Here is a 22,832-nt window from a genome sequence, read left to right as displayed (position 1 = left end):
TGTAAAACTGGCATGAATTTAATAACTCCAGGCACTCCCAGAGTTTTATTTCAGTTTTTTATTCCATCTCTGCTTATGTCCAGAAACTTTTACAAATGGACTACTTCAATTTGTCTCTACTCCCTGTATTCCTAATGTTCTGTCAAAAGTATTTATAAGCAAAAGGGGTATTCCAAAGCTGGAAGCAGTAAGCAGTGAGAATGAGCATGCATTTCCAAGCCAGATCATCAATCTCTAGGAAAATTTAAATAGATTAGGCTTTATTTGGGACAACAAAGCTGGAGGCCAACTTCAATTGTAAGGCCAGAATTTCTTAGACATAATTATAATCTTGGATTGTCTGATTTTTATGAACCACTGCTATGGTTTGTGCAGTTGACGGGAGTGGTGCATGTGGATAGTCATGTTCATCACACTGAAGGGATCAGTTCCTGGGTGAATATCATGTGCTGGGCACTCAGCTCAGGATTTAGTATGAGTTGACATCTATAAGTTCACAAAGACATCTCCATTGAATTAATGACTGATTTAGTCAATTTCGTATTATTTTTTTTCCCTTGGGACACTTATTTTGTTTTCATCATTTCTTCTCTTTCAGCTCTTCTTTATGCAACTATTTTTGGAAATGTTACCACAATTTTCCAGCAAATGTATGCCAACACCAACCGATACCATGAGATGCTGAATAATGTTCGGGACTTCCTGAAACTCTATCAGGTCCCAAAAGGCCTTAGCGAAAGAGTCATGGATTATATTGTCTCAACATGGTCCATGTCAAAAGGCATTGACACGGAGAAGGTAGGTGTTGTTGTTATTATTGTTATTAATTTTACATTTAAATTGGATCTTTAAATATATGTAACTTTCCCACACACATGTTGCTTGTACAGTTGGTTTATAAATGTTACTCTGTAAGTGACATTTCAGTCTATCGTATTCATTGAGTGCTTGGAAGGTGTAAAGCACTCAACCATTAATCATCAATTAGTGCTAGTCATGATACTCAATTTAGGAAATTCAGTTCCTGAAAACAACTAATTATTCCATTTCGCTAACACACTCTCATCACCACTCACTGTAACTTGTTTTTCACTTAACCTCTCAGAGTGTTGTCATTTCTCCTGATGATTTTATTCTTGATTTCTCCTTTGACTTTTTGTCCATTTAAAAATTTAAAACTTCCCATTATAAAAGAAAAATATATGTATATTCTACGCTACCCTCTATTTATATTTCTCCTCTTTCTCACACATCTAATAAAGTAACCTTTAATTCTTTATTTTCCTTATGCATTTCTATAAAAAGGAAACATCACTCTCCAATTATGCAACATCCCTACTTTTTCCTTGATTGTTTCATGGAACTGCTTTGAATTTTTCTAATTACCTCTTATTTTGGCAAAGGACACATCTCTCTTATAATGAGCAAAGACATGAAAAAATCATTTATTACATCTAGTTAATACACATCAAACAAAAACTATGACTGCTTTGCACTCAGAGTTTTCAAGAAAACTAGTCTTCAAGTTTTAGCTATAAATGTCAGTGGAATCTATTCTTTTTCGATACTTATTTTTTAATGCATGATATTCAAAGGGAACAATAATTTCCTTGACATCTCCCACAAATGTGTTTTGTTCATCCTTATGGAGTTGACTTGGGGCATTTTTCAGTCTCAAAGGAAAACAGCAAATGACCAAAGTAGATGTTTAGTTAGAGAAGTTTCATAAAACAAGAAGTAGTTTTACACCAGAGCAGGTGTTGCTAGGATTAGATGGTTGAGGGAAAGTGAAGGGGATTAATATCAAACATAGGACTTGAGATAGAAAAGCCTTCAGAGGGACTGCCTGTGAGATTTTTAAGGGCAGTTCAATGGGAGAATTGTGAAAGAGGGTTAGATTTTCTGTGTTTTCAACACCTTACAAGATGCAATATAAATTTTCAAGTTAAATGGCCACTTTAGTAGTACTGGTGGCCAAAGAAGAAAAAACCCACAAACTACATTTCTTGAAATTTGATTAATACTTATCTGAACCAATGTATGGTATGAGCAGTATTGAAAGAAGAAATAGAACCTTCATCATGAAGATATGTATAGGAGTTTAAGTCATCAAATGCAAGATCTCCTTTGAAGTCCACATTGAACAGACCAGGAGGCAGCCGTCTGCCTTGTTGATCTATCAGTAAGATGCTTTTCTTTCCAGGAAATGAAATGGCGTTACATGGCAGCTAGCAGAAAGTATCAGCAAAATGATGCAATAATGGCCTTTGATACATTAGAAAAAAGAGCCTGGCCCAGGGTCTATGCCATGTGGCAGATTTTTGAGTTCCTGTTCTCTATATTCCCTGATGCTCTATTGGTTCAGGAATGGAGCTAACTAGTTTTTATTCAATCCAGACAGATTTAAAAACGTAGAACTACTTAAAATATTAAATGGTATAGGCTTTGAAAGGAAAAAACTCATGGATGTGTCTCGTCAATAGAACATTCTGAGGGTTTTTTTTTTGCATACTGAAAAACTTTATATTAACATTTAATGATTATATGAGGTCTGCGCATGCCCTACCGAGGTCATGAGTCATGCAGAACATGCTGAATCAGCCCACTGCAGACAGGCAGGTCTGCGGACAACCTTCCGAGTCCCGAGTCTTGGGGAACAAGCTGAATCAGCCCATGCCCCAGCACAAATCCACTGGACCCCCCACCCCGCTCCTCTGTACAGCAACCTAGATCCACACTTCAAAGACTCAGAGGACACCGGACCACCAGACCACGGCACTGAGTCCCGCTGCTCCCGGCCTAGAGGTAGGGGCTTCTGAGCCGCTGTTCCACTGCTTCTGGTCCAGAGGAAGGGGCTTCCCAGCCACCATCCCTCCCGCTGCTCCCAGCACAGAGGAAAGGGCTTTTGGGCCACCTACTGTCCCACCGCTCCTGGCCCAGAGGAAGGGCCTTCCGGGCCACCATCCCTCCCACCACTCCCAGCCCAGAGGTAGGGGCTTCTGAGCCGCCATCCCACTGCTCCAGGACCAGAGGAAGGGGCTTCCCGGTCACTATCCCTCCTGCTGCTCCCAGCCCACAGGAAAGGGCTTTTGGGCCACCACCCCTACCGCTGCTCCTGGCCCCTGTCCCACCTCTCCTAGCTCAGAGGAGGTAATCTGTGCAGGTGCCAACAGCCCCCTGCCCCAGTCGAAATGAGAAAACATGTAAATAAGTCTCAAAACCAGACTTCCAGATCACCTACAGCAACCCCAAAGGGAAATGAGATGGAACACTCTGATACTCAACCACCTGGACCCACTGAACTGGCAACAAAAGGGGATCTGGAAAAAATGAAATCAGAAATAATTTCTCAGATAACAGGAGAAATTGTGCTCCTAGTGCAAGACATGATTAATAAATCTAGAGAGGAGCTCAGGAACATGATGGAATCCCAACATAAGAAACAAATGGAATCCATAAAACAGATGCAAATAGATTTCCAGGACATGAAAAACTCCATTGGAAGTCTACACAGCAAAATGAGCCAATGTGAGGACAGAATTTCAGATATAGAAGATAAGATTGCAATTAATGACCAGGAAAAGAAAAATTGCTTCAAAATTATAAGGGAACATGAGAAATCAATCCAGCAGCTGCTAGATGATGCAAAAAAGAATAACATAAGACTGATTGGAGTCAATGAAGAAACAGGAGAGAGTGGAGATGACATAAAAAATCTCTTCACAGAAATAATGGCAGAAAACTTCCCAAGCAGGGGAAAAGAACTTGACATACATACAAGTGAGGCATATAGGACTCCAAATAGCCTTGATCAAAAAAAATCTACACATAGGCATATAATTGTTAAGATTCCAGAAACACAACAGAAGAACAAAGTTCTACAAGCAGTTAGAGAAAAGAAACAAATCACATACAAAGGAAAGTCCACCAGAATCACAGCAAACTTCTCAACACAAACCATCAAGGCAAGAAGAGCTTGGAGTGACATATTCCAAGGCCTAAAAGAAAACAGCCTCCAGCCCAGATTGATGTACCCTGCAAAACTATCTTTCAAAATGGATGGAGAAATAAGATACTTTCATGACAAAGAGCACCTTAGGAACTTCATGAATACCAAACCAGCACTCCAAAGAATTTTACACAATAGCCTAGGAACAGACATTGAGGATCACAACCCCAGGAAGCAAAGCAGAATGAACCCATCTGGCATGACAAGAAATTAAATGTAAAGGGAGAGAACACAACAAAAAGAAAAAGTCATGGCAATGACAAGTCAATATATTTCAGTTATAACCATCAATGTTAATGGTCTCAATTCACCAATCAAAAGAAATAGACTGGCAGAAAGAATGGGTCAAGAAGCAAAATCCAACAATATGCTGAATACAAGAAACACACTTAATTCAAAAAGAAACTCATAGATTGAAAGTTAAAGGGTGGAAAACAATACTCCATGTGACAGGAACCCGAAAAAAAAGCAGGAGTAGCTATCCTCTTTGCAGATCAAGTAGATTTCAAACCAAGACTGATTAAGAGAGATGAAGAAGGACACTACAACCTTGTAAAGGGAAGAATCCAAGAGGAAGAGATGACAATCATAAATATCTATGCACCAACACTAGTGTGCCCAACTATATAAAACAAATACTAACAGACATGAAAAGTCATACATGCACTAATACAATTGTAGTGGGGGACTTCAACACCCCACTGTCACAAATAGATAGATCAACTAGACTAAAAATAAGTAATGAAATACTAGAACTCAATCGAACTCTTGAACAAATGAACTTAACAGATGTTTACAGAGTCTTCCACCCCACAAAATCAGAATACACATTCTCAGCTGCACATGGGTCATTCTCCAAAATAGAATACATACTCACACAAAGAACATGTTGAAGTAAGTGCAAAGGAATTGAAGTTATCCTCTGTATATTATCAGACCATAGTGCAATGAAATTGGAAATCCATAGCAAAAGAAACTGGAAAAATTTCATAAACACATGGAAATTGAACAACACACTTCTGAATAACCAGTGGGTCACAGAGGAAATTAAAGAAGAAATCAGACAGTTCCTTCAATTAAATGACAATGACAATACAACATATCGGAATCTATGGGACACAATGAAAGCAGTCTTAAGAGGGAAATTCATAGCAGTGAATACGCATATTAGTAAAACAGAATGAGCCCAATTAAACAACCTGATGCTGAACCTCAAGTTTGTAGAAAAAGAAGAGCAGGACAACCCCAAAACTCATACAAGGGGGGGGGAGTTATAAAGATCAGAGAAGAATCAATGCAATGGAGACTAAGAAAACGATGCAAAAAAATCAATGAAGCCAAGAGTTGGTTCTTCAAAAAAATCAACAAAATTGACAAAACCTTAGCCAACCTTGTCAGAAAAAGGAAAGAAAAGGCCCAAATCCATGCAATTAGGAATGAAAAGGGTGAAATGACAACAGACCCAGCAGAAATCCAGAGGATCATCAATACCTCCTTCCAGAACCTATATGCCAATAAGATGGACAACACAGAAGAAATGGACAGATTCCTAGATACATATGAATTACCAAAGTTGAATGAAGAAGACCTAAAAATTCTGAACAACCCAATATCAACCAATGAAATTGAAAATGTAATTAAAAACTTATCAACTAAGAAAAGCCCAGGCCCTGTTGGCTTCACTGCTGAATTCTACAAGACATTTAGAGAGGAACTGCTGCCACTACTGTTTAAACTCTTCAATGAAATTGAAAGGGAAGCAATACTCCCAAATTCATTCCTGGAAGCAAGCATCACCTTGATCCCCAAAGCAGAGAAAGACCCAACCGAAAAGGAGAACTATAGGCCAATCTCACTAATGAACATAGATGCAAAAATCCTTAATAAGATACTGGCAAACAGAATGCAGAAGATCATCAAGAAGATCATAGACCCTGACCAATTGGAATTCATCCCAGGGATGCTGGGATGGTTCAATATATGCAAATCAATCAATGTAATACACTGTATCAATAGAGCCAAGGACAAAAACCATATGATTATCTCAATAGATGCAGAAAAAGCATTTGACAAAATTCAACATGCATTTATGATAAAAACCCTACAAAAAATTGGAATAGATGGTCTCTACCTCAAACTGATAGAAGCCATCTATGAAAAACCAACAGCCAATGTCATACTAAATGGTCAAAACCTGAAATCCTTCACACTAAAATCAGGAACAAGACAAGGATGTCCACTATCACCACTCTTGTCCAATATAGTTTTGGAAACATTAGCCACGGCAATTAGACAAGAGAAAGAAGGAAAAGGAATAAAGATAGGTAATGAAGAAGTCAAATTGCCATTATTTGCAGAGACATGATACTCTATATAGAAGACCCCAAGAACTCCACCAAAAGTCTTCTAGACTTAATAACTAAATTCAGTAAAGTAGCTGGTTACAAGGTCAACACACAAAAATCAATAGCTTTCCTCTACACAAATGACAGACTCACTGAGAGAGAAATAGGGCAAATAATTCCTTTTACAATAGCATCCAAAAAACTGAAATACCTAGGAATCAACCTAACAAAAGAAATCAAAGATCTCTTCTCTGAAAACTATAGCACTCTGAAAAGAGAGATTGAAGATGATATCAGAACATGGACAGACAGCCCCTGCTCCTGGGTAGGAAGGATTAATATAGTGAAAATGGCCATACTTCCAAAACTGCTATATAGATTTAATGCAATTCCAATTGAGATCCCAGCAGCATACTTCATGGACTTTGAGAAAACAATCCAAAAATTCATTTGGAACAAGAAGAGACCCAGAGTAGCAAAAGCAATTCTAGGTAACAGAGACATGGCAGAGAGTATCATAATCCCCAGCCTGCAACTATACTACAAAGCTACTGTGATCAAAACAGCATGGACTGGCAAAGAAACAGACTTGAGGACCAGTGGAACAGATTAGAAGATGCAGAAACAACACCAGACACACTCAGCCATCTCATCTTCGATAAAGGAGCCAAACACCCTCACTGGAGGAAAGATAGCCTCTTTAATAAATGGTGCTGGAAAAATTGGGCTTCAACTTGCCAAAGATTCAAACTAGACCTGTATCTCTCACCATGCACTAAACTAAAATCAAAATGGATTAAAGATCTAAATATTAAAATAGAAACGCTGAACCAGTTGGAGCAGAGGTTAGGTAGAACCCTTGAAGACATCGGTGTAGGAAAAGATTTTATGAACAAAACCTCAGTTGCCCGTGAACTAGCACAAACAATCAACAAGTGGGATCTCTCCTTATGAAAAGGCTTCTGCACAGCAAGAGAAACCACCAACAGTGTGAAGAGACAACCCACAATATGGGAAAAAATCTTCACCTGCTGTTCCTCAGGCAAAGGTCTACTATCTTGAATCTGTAAAGAACTTAAAAAGATCAGACCTCCCAAATTTAAAGACCCAATCCAAAAATAGGCATCTGAAATGAACAGACATTTCTCAGACAAGGAAGTAGAAATAGCAAATAAATACATGAAAAAATGTTCAACTTCACTGGTGATTGGAGAGATGCAAATGAAAACAATGCTGAGATTCCACTTCACTCCAGAAAGAATGGCTGCTCTCATGAAATCAACCAATAACAAATGCTGGCAGGGCTGTGGGGAAAGAGGAACCCTGTTCCATTGCTGGTGGGAGTGTAGACTGGTGCAAGCACTGTGGAAATCAGTATGGAGATACCTCAAAGAACTAGGACTGGAAGTCCCATTTGACCCCACTATTCCACTGCTGGGGATCTTCCCCAAAGAATTAAAAGAATCATACCACAGTGATATATGTGTGCCCATGTTCATAGCAGCACAGTTTGTGATAGCTAAAACTTGGAAACAGCCCAAATGCCCATCAACTGGAGAATGGATAAAGAAAATGTGTTTTTTTATAAAGTGGAGTATTACTCAGCCATCAAAAATGAGAAATTAGAGACATTTATAGCTAAGTGGATGCACATTGAGGTGATACTGTTAAGTGAAATACATAGGACACACATGAATAAATACCGAATAGTTTCTCTGGTGTGAGAAACTGAAAGTGTAAATAAGGACTAAAATGGATAATAGGTAATGTGAAATAGGAAGAAAAGGGGCAAAGGGGAAGGAAGTGGGAGGGCTAGGGGAAAGAATAGAAGGGAGTGGGATTAATATGAAAAAATGGAAAAATAGGAACAAAATCTTTGTAAATAGGGAGGAATGGAGGGGTTGAAGCGAGGGCTAGGCAAGGGTGAAAAATAAGAACCAAGAGAGATTATGTAAAGGTGCAAATTTCTAATGATGAATGTCATTATATTGTATACCTAAAATGTACCAATGATTAGAATGAATAATCAATAATGCAAAATAGGAAGAAAAGGTCCAAAGGGGTAGGGGTAGTGGGAGGGGCAGGGGCAAGGAAAGAAGGGAAAGGAAAAATGCTGATAAATGGAAAAAAGGAAATAAAGTCTTTGTAAATAGGGAAGGGTGGAGGGCGTGAAGGGAGGACTAGAAATGGGGAAAAAATAAGAACCAAGATGCACATGTAAAGGTACAATTCCCAATGAGAAATGTAATTGTGTTGTATACCTACAATGTACCAATAAAAGAGTTTAATAAAGTGCAAAAAAAACCCATTTAATGATTATACATATGTACAGAGGACAGTGTAGCATTTCAGTACACCTATACAGTGTGTACTAGTCTAATCAAGTTAATTAGCATTTTTATCTCATTATAATTTTTTTTGTTTAGAATCTTTGAGAGCCTCTCCTCTAGTTCTTAGTAAGATACATAATAGGTTTTTGTGAAGTTTCCCATACTCTGTGGTGTGTGAAACACTAGGACTTATTTCTTGTAACTGACTGTACAAATGATGGTAGATGGTTCTCACAAGAAATACAGGTGGCCAATAAAATATGAAAAACTGCTCAATATCATTAGTTTTCAGGGAAATATAAATCAACACTAGAGTGAGATATCACTGTACCTCAGTTAGAATGCCAGTTATTAAAAAGATAAAAAATAACAAATACCTCTAAGGATATGGAGAAAAGGGAACTCTTACATGCTGCTGGAGGAAATGTAAATAGTACAGCTATTATGGAGAACAGTGTGGAAGTTCCTCAAAAAAATGAAAACAGCTCCATTATAGAATACAACTATCCCACACCTGGGTATATGTGCAGTGAAAGGGAATCAGCATGTCAGAGAAATGCCTGCACTCCCTGGCAGCAGTAGTCATAAGAGCTAAGATATGGAATCAGCCTTGGTGTTCATCAACAGGTAAATGGAGAAAGAAAATATGCCATAAATACACAGTGGGCTATTATTCAGCCATAAAACAGAACAAAATCCTATGATGTGCAGCAAAATGGATGGAACTTGAGAACATTGTGTTAGGTGAAATGAGCCAGATGCACAAAGAAAAATACTACTTATTCCTTCTCAGAAACTAAAAAAGTTGATTTGAATGTAGAATAGTGATTACTATATAATGGAAGATGTGTGTATGGGGTGGATGGTCAGAGGAAAGTTAGATAACAGATACCAAAACACAGTTGTTTTTGATCAATAAGGAATATATTGTATATTTAAGTAACTGTGAAAAATATACATGTTTTGTTGTGCATATATAAGACATGTTACTACACTTGATCTTAGTCAAAAGACTGAGAAGCAATATAAGACATGCCATATGACTTAATTTCTTTCACTCTACTGAGAAAACCTCCACCCAGATGCATAAAACCCGGCTAGCAGTACTGTAAATGAAAAGAAGGAAGAAAAGACATATGAAATTCTGCAAAAGGACTATAGGGATTTCCAGTAATTATATCCTCAATGAGACTGAATTTAAAAATGCCTCTTAGACTACACACCATATGCTGTGCTGCACAAGAAAAAACAAAAAACTGGCATCTACTTCTATCATTAAATAGAGAACTAACAACAAAGCCACAAACTCACATGCCTATTAGGTATTCATTTATTTAACAAGTAAATAGTGTATATAACATATAACTTCAAAATTCATTAATAAAATGTTAATAACCAAAGCAAAAAGAGGGAATAAATAACAAAGAAATAGACATCACTATGCATAAAAACTAAGTACAAGTTGAAGAACAAATTGCAAGCTATAATAATATCTTAATTAGAATGAATATAAAATGTACTAAAACTCTAAGAAAATATTTATAAGTCTTCCCACATGGACTAACATAGATATCAAAAGAACTACCAGCCAAGTAAACAATATGAGTCAAAGATAAGTGGGAATATTAAACTTAAGTTGTACATGTTAAAATAGTGTAATGAGTAACAATATCTGATAGAAAGATTTGGCTAAAACAATGTGAAACTTCTCATTCTAAAAAGCCAAGAAAATGAAAATGAGGCAAAAAATTTGCAACACATATGACCAGTGAAAAATTAGTTATAATAATATGTAAAGTGATGTTATAAGACAATAAGGGTTAAAATACTTTGGGAGAAAAATGAGCCAAAGACATAGGCAATTTATAGAAGACAAAAGTACAAGTCACTGATGGACATAAAAAATGTATATTTTTACTTGTAACAGAGTAAGAATTGAAAGAAAAAACCATTTTTAATGTGAAATGAGCAAACATAATGCCTAATATTAGCGAAGGCACTAATAACTGGTGGCCCTATGGCAGTGGTGGTAGACCCAATGGTACATGTGCCACAGTGGGCTGCTTGTATCATTGAAAGTTCTAAAAGGTTTGCCATCACTGCTGTATGGTATAATTCTGATTCTGGAAGCTATGTAAATGGGTAGAACATTTCCTGAAAACAATATGACTAGGAGATAATATGCATTTGGGGGGCATCCGAGAGCTCAGCCTTTGTGTCTTTCCTTTTCTAACTTCATCCCTCCAATGATATCATTTAATTTTATGACTCTAAGAATATATGGTAACAACACTCATTATTAAATGCTCATCTTGGATCAGCTTTTTGAAGTATAAACTCTCCTGCCCATCTGCCCTATCCTGCTCGATGAAGTTGTACCAAATTAATCCCTAACCATCTCATAAAAACTTGTTCTATAGACATCGTTCCCGAGGGCAATTAATGGAAACTTCACCCTTCAGTTGCTCAGGACAAAGTGCCCTATATTTAAGTCTCCATCAGATATTTTTGCTCTACCTCCACTTCTAGCCTCCTCCATTGCTATCACCTGGTCCATGTCACCATCATATCCTATATGAGCTATGTAAATAGCCAGCTGATTGGTCTGTTCTTCCACTTTTGTTTCCTTATAATCTATTTTCAGCAGTCAGTGAGCACATGCATCTTTTGCAATAAAGCTTTTGCATCTGTCAGCTTTCTGTCACTGTGACAAAATGTTGGAGGGAAAAAAAACTTAAAAGGAGAAATGTTTCTTCTGGCTCAGGATTATGGAGGTTTCACTCCATAGTTGGCCAACTCCATTGCTCTGGGACTGTGGGGAGGCAGAACCACCAAGGAGAAGGGGTGTGGCAGAGGAAAGCTGCCCTCATTAAGGCCAGGAAGAATAGAGAAGGAAAGGAAGGGCTGGAGACAAGATGTAACCCTCCAAGTTCTGCCCTAAGTGTCCTACGTTCCCCAGCTAGGCCAGAGCCATCACCTGGGGACCAAGTTGAACACTCTTGGGAGACATCTGACATCCAAACTGTAACAGCCTGTGTGTTTAATCCATCATGGATTCATCTGTGGTGTAGGCATTTGGTAGGAATCACGTTGAGTCATACTGTTAAATACAAGTGTGGACAAAATGAAATGAAACATTGATGACAGTATTCATATAAATTTTATAATTATAGTCACAATCTTAGAACTATGGATGTACTGTACTTTAGCATATGACTTTAGTAAAGAATATTGAATTTTAATGATTCACTATTTAGGGTTCGATTCCTCTGTTCCTCAATAGACCAAATACTTTACTTCATGTATCTTTCCTATTGCATATTTAGTTGATGGTTTCTTTCAAATATATTATTAATGGAGGTTATTATCAAATTTAAATATGAGCATATACTGAAAAAAATATATGAAGCTCACTGTCAGTTTTAATGCTTCTCTTCTGTGTTAGTTCTTAAACAGCTATATATTTTTTTCAATTCCATGTACAGTGGAATTTAATGAGGCAGTGCAGCTAATTAGAGGAAAACCTTTGCCCCAATTACTGAGATTTCCTCCTATCTTTTCCACATATTTAGTTTTATAGATTTTTGAATTTCACTTTAACCCACAGGCATATTAATTACTGTGATTTAATTCAATCTACTTGCCTTATGTGAATAATGCTCTCTGAAACAATTGTGGTGTTAAAGTCTATACTGCTGTGAAGATTATACTGTTTCTATCACAAAAGTTTATTTTAGGGAATTTTTTAATAGATTAGTTCCTAGATTAACTCTACTTAGTTGACAGTATTTTATTGACTATGAATTTTTTCTTTATATTTTTTTTCATTTTAATAACCAAATCCATCCCCTGGGCTTTGCCGCTTGCTAGTATTTTGTGCACTTAAAAGACTGAGAAATGGGTGGGATGAGTGAGGATTTTAAAGAGGAAGAGGAGATTAGGGGAAAAAATAGAAAGAATGATGGGAGCTCAGAAAAGCTTTATTGCTGTTTGAAATAACTTTAATGGGAAACAATTAAAGTGAAATAAGTAGCTAGCAAATTCATTTTCAGATTCTGTGGCCACTTAGAAAATGTACAACTTATGTAACATTGTGTAGGTCATATATGCCCCATCATACTGGATTTTTTTCTGAGCTTGTTTTATAGAATGAAGCCTAAAATCTTATTTTTTTATTGCTCTTCTTACCTTTTCCCCCTAACATGTAGCTTAAAAAATAATTAGTAGAAAAAGTTCTTTGGTCTTCATTTTTTATTTTATGTGTTTTATGTAGGCATCTAGTGTCAGTAGGGAGATGACAGTAAAGGAAATGTTCTGGGAGGATTAAACCTTCAGGAAGAATTATGCATTTAGAATTTAAACAAATTGATACTGTGATTGTTTTAAAATCTTGGATTATTTTTTAATCAAATCTATCAAAAATTCTTTCAACTTCTAAATAAAATAAGATTATATATAAATATATCTACAGCATATATATGCATATCTATATATAGATCTGTAAGCTAAGGTAACTTCCATATACGTATTTTTATTTTTTATTTTGGAAAAGGATGTCAAATATTTATTTGTATTCCTAAATATGTGAAATAGATGATATTTTCATACATTACATCATTTTCTTTGTTCCATATTTAATATTTCAAAAGGTTTCTAGGATGATATAGGATTGGGCCCAAGAACAAAGGGATTGGTCTTCCACGAAGAGTTCCATCGACAAATGTGCTGTGTTAAATTTGTCATGTTAGCATATCCAGTAAATCTGTCATGTCGGTGTAACAAAATTGGATTGCTCTAATGATATGTGAAAAATAGGAAGGAGATCAAGAGATGCATGGAGACAACTGATGAATGGATAAAGAAAATGTGTGCTTTTTAAAAAATGGAGTACTACTCAGTCATAAAAAAGATAAACTCAAGATATTTATAGCTAAATAGATGCACCTTGAGATCATACTCTTTTTCTTTTTTGGTACTGGGAATCAAACTCGGGACCTTGTGCTTGTGCGGCAGGTGCCAGAATCGCTGAGCTAAATCCCCAGCCTTTGAGATCATACTCTTAAGTGAAATAAATCAGACACACATGTATAAATACCACATTGTTTCTTTGGTGTGAGAAACTGAAAGTGTAAATTAGGACCAAAATATCGGCTGGGGATTTAGCTCAGTGGTTTTGTCGCCTGCTGCACAAGTGCAAGGACCCAAGTTCGATCCCTGGTACCAAAAAAAAAAAAAAAAATTAGGACCAAACTGTATAATAGTTATTGTGAAATAGGAGAAAATGTTCAAAGGGGAAGAACTAGGGGGTGGGGGCAGGAGAAAGGAAAAGAAGGAAAAAATGGAAACAAAGCTTTTGTAAATAAGGTGGTGGAGTTGAAGGGAAGGAAGGGGAATGGGAAAAAATAAGAACCAAGATATATCTTGTACAGGTACAGATTCCCTATGATGAATGAGATGGATGGAGGGGGAAGGAGGGAGGGGAAAGGGAATTTAAAAAGGAATGAAAATGTGTTATGAATGTGCACTAGCTCCACAAAAGGACTGTAAAGATTATGTCCTACAAACATATACTGATAGAGAAAATGATCTGGAAAAAGTACACACAAGAAAATACACTTGTCACTGGATCAAAAGAGATCAGAATAATCTTAATACAATGCATATAAATCAGATTATGGATAAAATATTGTGTTCTGGTCTGGGATGTATATTTTAAAGAAATATCACCAAACGGCAGCACACTTATGAGAAGATAAACATGATGGTCTGAGAGTTCTGGAATCTTGTCATATGACAGATACTTAAAGGAAGTTGGAATATTTAGTTTGGCTAAGAGAAGAACTGTGGAAAGGTATGGCACGTCACTTGAAATGCTTGATTTGTTTCAAGAATGGAATAATCTATCTGTTTCAGAAGGAAATTCATCCATGCCAGTAGGGATTTAGGCAACTAGGTAGAACAGAGTATGAAATGACTTTGTAGGTCCTAACACTAAGATTTCACAATTGTGTCTGAATGATTTGGAATACTATTGTATTATATCACATTTGCAACCCAGACATGCACATTTAAAGGATTATATAAGAAGAATTTATACAATAAAATTTTATAATAATTCAATAATTATTTTGCAGCAAGTTTTTGTTATTACAATTAAATACTGAAGCTTTAAAAATGAAACTTACTGGCCTTTCCAAGGTGAGAAAACAAATACTAATTTAAAAGGGAACATATTAAGTCCCAGAATCTCTGATGGGGCTAAACCAGCTAGTGTTGAACAATTGGAGAGTTTTGCTGGTGGCTTTTAAGTTATCTTCTGATTGAACAAGAGATAGTATTCCAGATATGTCATAAAAACTCTTCTTCAGCTTACTAGGTGAAAAAGTATTATGCCTCACTTATCTGAAAACTGCACCTTTTCTATCTAAACATGGTAAGAGAACTTAACTATTGTGACATGTGTTTCTTAGCTGTTAACTGTTGAAACAATGTGAGGTAAACATTCAGAGTTATTGAAATTTTTCTTTATTAGCTGACCTACATACCTAGTCTGAGAAGGTAGAGGTTACCTGAAACTGCAATTTTATTTTTCCTTCCATGTTTTAGAAGTTAAGTAATCAACACTCAAAGGCCTGTTGGAAATCTTGTAAGCAGTTGAGAACTTTAATATTTTCTGTAATGGTAAATTGAAACACTCAAATATATATAATTTTTATGACTTTTGGCACAATTTAGGAATTCTACATCTCAAGCTTTGTATTATTGTGATATAATCACTTGAATTCTTTGCATATCAGGTATTAGCCAGTATCTTTCTATAGTAGTGATATAGAGGCATTACATAACTAAGCTACATCCTAAATGACTCCAACCTCTCCCTAGGAATAATTTCAAGTGTGTTTTTTGGTATCGTGTTGATATTAGTGCAGTAGTATGGGCTAGTTTGTATTTAATTTTTTGATCACATAGTCATTAGCTTCTGAAAATGGGTCAAAGGATGAATCATTTGATAGCCATAGTACAGAAATGAGATGTTGTTCACATAGTCCCTTGAGGACTTGCTCAGTAACTTGACTTAATTTATAGCATAAAGATTGAGTTCCATTCTTGTGTATTCACAGGCATGGTGGAAATAACACTGCGTACCTCATATAGTTGGATGCAGGACACATAGTGTTTCTACAGATAGGCAGTAATTAGGGATAGCAAGTAATTTAGTTCATTGTGGTTGTAACACATTTCTTTCTCTATTACATGCCTGGCACCACTTTCTTAGTCTTTGCTTGGTATTGAGTGAGTACTGTTGTCTTTAAAAATGGATGGAAATAGAACATTGATTGTACTATAAGTTGAATGAACAAAATATTTCTGTATACAGTGAACACAAGTTTATAAAGACTTTGAGGAAAAATTAAATCATGAATAAAATCTACATGCAGATGATGTCATGTTATGAGGAGGCCTTTGTATCCAACCTTTTATTTCATTCTGAGCTGCCCTAATTGATCTGTTTGCAAACACCGACTACAGTAAATCTGTAGTAATGGCTATTGAAATACTTATTTTTGAGTGAGATCATGGTACTTCTTACAACTTTTGTAGTTTTTTAGGCAAAAGTAGAATAATGTATATAGTTGCATTTTATAAGCTGAATTTTTAAAAACCACTTCCATTTCTGCAATTTCTATTGTTGCTGTCATCATTATTTGACTATTTTGTCATTTTTAATTTTCTAGGGCTTTGTGGCTTCCTCTCTATCCACTTTCCCATCTTTTCCTCATTTTCTTTAATAATAATAAGTAAAACATGCTGGTTTTTATTTTTTTGGCACAGGCTGATTGCATTTGATTTTATAATCATTTTTACTCTATGAATTACTGAAAAATCCACTTTTAGCTCCTTTACTAGTATACTGCCAAATAGCCATGGGCATCCTTGTCTGGCACAGCAGAATGTAGTGAGGAGGTGGAGAAATATGTAGTGAATAGATTAAAAGAAAAGAAAAAATTATTGTGTACGAAAGAGATCCCACCAGTTATTTACTGGCAGTTGTGTGAGGTGCTGCACCGTAGTTTTGGTGACAAGGGCATGCAATTTGACAGCTTTCTCTCAACTTTGCATTTTATGAATCTTGACCTTTCTTGAGATCTTTAAATCGTATTATTTTCTTGCATTAGCATCCTTCCACATTTCTTTAAATCTTAAAATTTCTTGAAGAAGTCTTCTCTTCCCTAATTTCTGAGGCATCTCTGAGAGATAAAAGACATTAATTAAGAAAGGCTCATATAAATGGCAAAATAGCTAGCATTTAGTATTTGCACTCATGTAAAAGGGAAGAAGAAAAACAATGGAAAAGAGAAAAGGTAAGATCTAGTGAATTCATAAACTGTTAATAAATCATTAATTAACTGTACATGACATGTGTGTTCCATATACCAAAGAATAATTCCAACTGAATACAGTGATACCTTGGTTTATGAACTTAATTCTTTCCATAATTCTGGTTGCAAACTGGTTTGGATGAGAACCAAATCAAATTTCCCCCTAAGGCTAACATTGAACCTATCATTGAATTTGATTGTCCAATTTGGTTTGCAACCAGAATCATGGAGAGAATTAAGTTTGTGAACTGAGGTACCTCTGTATTCATGTTGGTTAAAATTTTTACTCTAAAACCAAAGACAACACATAAATTGGTACAGGGATGTATTGGAACCCAAATCTGATTAAACCAATTAGCACATATTTGTTTAGAACATGGTAAAAACATGTGGATCTGCTGCCTTTGAGGGCATCATGGACTTTACTCAGATGTATTGTGACAGCATAGCTGGCCAGGTACTCTGTGGGGAGTGTCAGGAACACACTTATGACCAGAGTACAGCTTTGTTCACTCATTTATCACATCTCAAGGGTGAATAAATATTAGAGAAGAGTACTGCAGTCCTTTTTGAAAAATTGTTATGTGATGATGCCCTTAAATGTGCTTTCTCCGACAACATCCTGTGATTATATAAACATTTTGTTTCTAAAAATGCTTATTGAGTAGAAATACATAATTATTTTTTAAAAGTAGAAATAAAGGCTAGAGGAAGAAGAAAATAAGCTAAATTACCCACAATCACACTCCTTAGAGAGCTATACCATGCCACATTTATTCTGTTTTATTATTGTGACCATCTATATTACAAATATGAGTATGCAGGTTGAATATTTATCTGAAATGCCTAGAAGAAAAAGTGTTTTAGAGTTTTGTTTTTTAGATTCGGAATATTTGTATGTATATAATGAGATATCTTGGAGGTGGGACCCGAGTCCACATAGGAAGCTCATTAATATTTATATATACACCTTATACGCAGCCCAAAGGTAATTTTATACAGTATTTTTAATGCCCCTATGTTTTAACTGTAGCTTATTCCCGAGGTCAAGTATAAAATTTTCCAGTTGTAAGGTGCTCAAAATTTTTGGATTTTGGAACATTTTTATCATGGATTTTTGGATTAGAGATGCTTAATCTGTATTATATAAATATTTGTGCTCTATTTTAAAGATATATCCTGGTATATTATATCATTCTTCTATTATTGTATAATTAAAATGTCAGATGATTACCTTAAGATAAATATTGAAAATGTGGTTTTCCAGGTCAAAGGATATGCACATTTTATAGTTTAAAAATTTTTAAAATGATCGAATAATCTATAACCAATATGAATTTGCATTGCTCTTTTTGAGAATAACATGGCTAATCTTTATAAATTTTATAGGCCAATAATCTTAGCACATTTAATTTTTACTCTTTCCAATATATACGTCAATATTGTATTCATTCCCATCTACTAATATAGAAAACAGGCTATAAGAGATTAAATACCTTGCTTTGGATCACAAATGATGGGATTAGAATTTGGACAAAGTCTGCCATGTACAACAAATGGTTGTAGCCAAACTTTCTTGCTGAGTATCAATATCTTATAAACAAGTATCTCCTTATCATGCCTAAATTGTTCTGTCACTTGTTTGTTCTTCTAAACAAACTTTTCCTGCCTATCTCACCCACCATAATTCTGTCCTTCCTGAATAAATCCATTAGTTTTTGGCTGGAATGGCATTGCTGTAATCTCAGAGTTGAATCAAACAGCTGAGGTGATCTAAGAGTGTTCAGGTGGTTAGGAAGGTATGGTGTGCTGGTGAGATGCGGTAAGACGTCATGAGCATAGCTCTCCCAATGTAGGGTTAGGGTTCCACTTAGAAACAAATATGAAGAGCCAAAGATTCCATACTTTGGCAACAAAGTATAGATAGTATGGATAGGTATGATAGATAAGATATTCATGACATCAACAGAAAGGAGCCTCAGATTCTACTCAACTCCTCTCTCAGTCTAGTTGCTGTATTAAAGCTGGATGACCAGTCAAAGTGACTATGTATTTTTCCTATGATCTTTCCCAAGATTTCTAATGTTAAAATTTAAATATATGGGGAGAAGAGTTAATGACAAATACTACTAGCTTCCTTATAGCATACAAGTCAGAAGACAGAGTTTAAATTAGTAGGTTAATAGTGTAACCCTCATGTCAGACTTCATCTGTGTAGTAAGTGAGAAATTAATTGGAAGCAGCCTTGTTATGAGAAGCCAGTCACTTTTGGAAGAGAACAACCCACTCCAGCCACCAACTTATACCCAGTGGTTTCAGTTAAGATCCTCCCTGTCTAATGACACAATGTAAAATGTCAGTGCATCCAGAGAGAGTTTGCCTATGGAATCTGGTAGTTATTATGTTGCTTCATGATGCCTTTTAAAGTAGTAAATCAAAGGTCACATAATTTTAGCATATTTTAATAACATATAATTCAATAAGTCACAGAGTACAGTGTAATTAGAACTAGTTCATTGATTCAACTATTCTTAGCACAATTGAGCCCCATCTTTCTGTATGACAGGGATGCAAGCTAAATCAACACCTCAAGTTCTAAATCCTTTTTATTGTTAATGATAACCCATCATTATCACTGAAATTTTTGTTTTAAGGGTTTTGATTTAACAATAGCTTATTAACTTTGTAATAAAATGCTGTATAATTAAAGGAAAAGAGGAAAATTCTTCTTAAAAGCAAGTAAAATGCTCTTATGCTAGGAACTAAGGCCTGACAGAAGTTTAGACAATAATTCACAAATACTTAGGTAGATATTGATGCACAGGTTAATATTTACTCTAAAGATCCACTTCCCTAGTCTGGTATTTAAAAGCTAATGTCCATTAAGCCCTTGCTTACAGTCAAGGCATTGTTCAGTGTCTGGAATAATAACACAGTCCCTACCACACAGGACTGAGCCAGTGAGGTGTCTCTACTGTCTTCCTGATTGCACCACGATGCCCTTGACCTCCCAACCTGCAGCACTTGGAAGAACACAGACCAAGAGCCAGCGGGTACAGAAAGGGACACATACTCGGAGAATGCTCATCTCCAATACTTCCTAGTGTTGTTTACTCCTTGGCTCATGTCACAATCACAGAAACCCTATTATGTGGTATTATAAGGAAGAAAACCTTAAAAATCAATTACCCAAGATAATGCAGATAATCAATGATTGAGCCAAAATTTGATTTCGATTGCTAGATCAAAATTTGATCTGTCTCTGCAGTTCAGATTCTGTCTCTGCAGTTCACACTTCCAGACCTACATTGCTATTCTGCACCTAATGGGCACTAGACACTGTGCCAGGCACTGGGGAAGAAACAGGAAGTCTAGTCTTTGCCCCCATGAAACCTATAATCTAGAGGGGAAGACAGAGAAAAATAGTTGCACAGATAATTAGTATTTTCTGATTCCCAGAGAAAATGTTAAGTGATTATGCAGTGTTAGCAGTTGAGGTAAAGGAGGAGGTTCTTTTCTTTTTAAACTTTTTTTCCTTAACACAGAGAATGATCTCACTTGCATTAAGAATGGTCATGTGTATTATCCCTAAATATAATGGGGCTTTGGGATATATTAAAATCTCTGAATCCTGATGACCTTGTTTCAATTATGTGATTTTGATTACACTTTGAAAATGATCAGAAGCCAAGCAATAGTTAGGATTGTGATTATCCTTATTTCTGTTTTTATTAATTCATACTGAATTGAACTGGTATACTGAACTGAATTGGTATAATTACAACTAGTAGCAATGAAGCTTGGGATATTAGAAAGTTTATGCTAACTAACAGAATGAATATTTGATTAACATGAGGGTTTTCAAATATTGAAAAATGTTCTTCTACCTTTATTAGCACTGTTCTTAGGAAAAGCTGCTTTCATTTGTACAGTTAGTGTGTTATAGCTTAAAAAATATACAAATTATATTTTCTTAAATTCCCTTAGGAACTTAAATTCTTTTAAAAACTTACTTTAATGAACAGATTTCAAGGAGTCATGTGAACTTGTCAGGCCAATAATCTGTATCCCTATAGGGAACAGAAGATGAACATATTAATAATGTTCCTGTTATTAAGCCTACTTATGTAAAACACATACTCACACCAAAACAGCCTTGGTCTGTAACCTATCCTTGGCAAACTTCTGGAGCTAACACTCTTGATTTAAAATTTATCTTTAATTTGTTTTAAGGAAGTTCTTATAATGAAGTCTCCTTACAAACCTACAGAGGAAGAGCCTCTTTTATTTGGCTTTTTGAGAGCTATTGTAAGAGATTCAAGTGCAGCAAAAATAAAGTGAACAAGCAAACGGCCCTATTAGTCTAATTTTTCTCTCTTGACACTTTATTTTCAAAGTACATTGCAGGAAATAAGAAGAGCAAATAGGAACACCCAAATCTTAATTTTAGAACTCCATTTTCTAACTGATAAAACATGTGACTTGAGACTATCACCTGATAAACCAACTTTCTCTATTGGCAATTGTGCATAAGAGCATAAATACTGATTAAGGTTTACCCTTCTATTCACAAATTTTTATGAAGACTTTTAAGGAAAACTTTTCAGATGGTACATATTTTCCTTAAAGCATATGTAAGAATATTACATATAACATTTAAGACAATATTTTCATTACCATGGAATTCACTGGATGAAGTAAGATATATTTAATGCTGTAACAAAGTCAGTCTGGGCATTGTAATCTAAGGATAACCTCTTAAAATAATATACCAAATATAAGTTTTTATCTTTATTCATATTGATGCTTAATTTTATATAAATTATAAGCTTCACATAAATTAAAATCAGTATACAACAAGAGAGTAAAACCCACATACATAAATACACATATAAGTAAAGGACAAAATATAAGAGAGGTGTCGAGCCATGTGAAGTGTCATTGCTACTAAATTTGGTCATATTGAGCCTGATTCACTTGATAGCTGAATTAAAAAGAGAAGTGCTTTTGTCTATTAAAGGGAACAAACATATTTGTCCAAAGGGTTTCATATATTTTTTATGACATTGATTCGAAAAAGAACTTTGTCATGTGGAGCTTTTTGTTTGCAAGCAGTAGAGCCTATTGGTAAAGATCAGGGGTCAGGAAACTGTTTGTATAAAAAATCAGATAGTAAATATTGTAGGCATCATGGACCATATGCACTTTATCTCAGCTACTCAACTTTGCCAAAGAAGCATGAAAAGAGCCCTGGGCAGTATGCAGATAAATGAGCATTGTGGTGTGCCAATAAAATCTTATTTATGGACACAATTTGAGTTCCATATATTTTCATAAACCCTAAAAGATTTTTCTTTTGATTTGTTCAGCCATTTAAAATGTAAAAACCATTCTTAGTTTGCAGCTAGAATACATACAGGTGCCAGGCGAGATTTGTTCCACTAGCCAGTTTGCAGACCTCTACTCAAGATTTTTGGATCTCTAGCCAGATTATCAGGTTTCTATCCTATGTAAGATTGCAGCTTCCACTATTCTAAAAGTCTATTTGCTTTCTTTGCTTTTGTTTTCTTCAAAGATCTTATCACAACTTGAAGTTTTATTTACAAAGCTCACTTATTGTGCTCTTTAGAATAAATGTTCCATGTGGTCAGGGAATTTTGCCTCTTATGTTCACTGCTGAATAGTTAGGACTACTGAATAGTAGGTGCTCAATAGTATTTATTTATTTTGTCTAAGGATATAATTGTGGACTTCAAAAGGACATATA

General features: G+C 35.5%; 1 protein-coding gene across 1 annotated transcript in view; it reads left to right on the top strand.

The window, feature by feature from the left end:
- The window catches only part of Kcnh5 (potassium voltage-gated channel subfamily H member 5), a 393,245-nt gene that overhangs the window by 252,846 nt on the left and 117,567 nt on the right, over window positions 1-22,832 (top strand). Inside the window, exon 8 of the mRNA XM_004837427.3 lies at window positions 599-798. Coding sequence (XP_004837484.1) covers window positions 599-798 — 200 coding nt within the window. The remainder of the gene's footprint in view (window positions 1-598; window positions 799-22,832) is intronic.

Source organism: Heterocephalus glaber, unplaced genomic scaffold (assembly GCF_053883595.1).
Source record: "Heterocephalus glaber isolate CG9 unplaced genomic scaffold, H.glaber_assembly_v1.0 deba00001608, whole genome shotgun sequence".
Classification (NCBI taxonomy): domain Eukaryota; kingdom Metazoa; phylum Chordata; class Mammalia; order Rodentia; family Bathyergidae; genus Heterocephalus; species Heterocephalus glaber.
The sequence above is the reverse complement of the archived record's forward strand: the minus strand, read 5'-3'. Positions and strand labels throughout refer to the sequence as shown.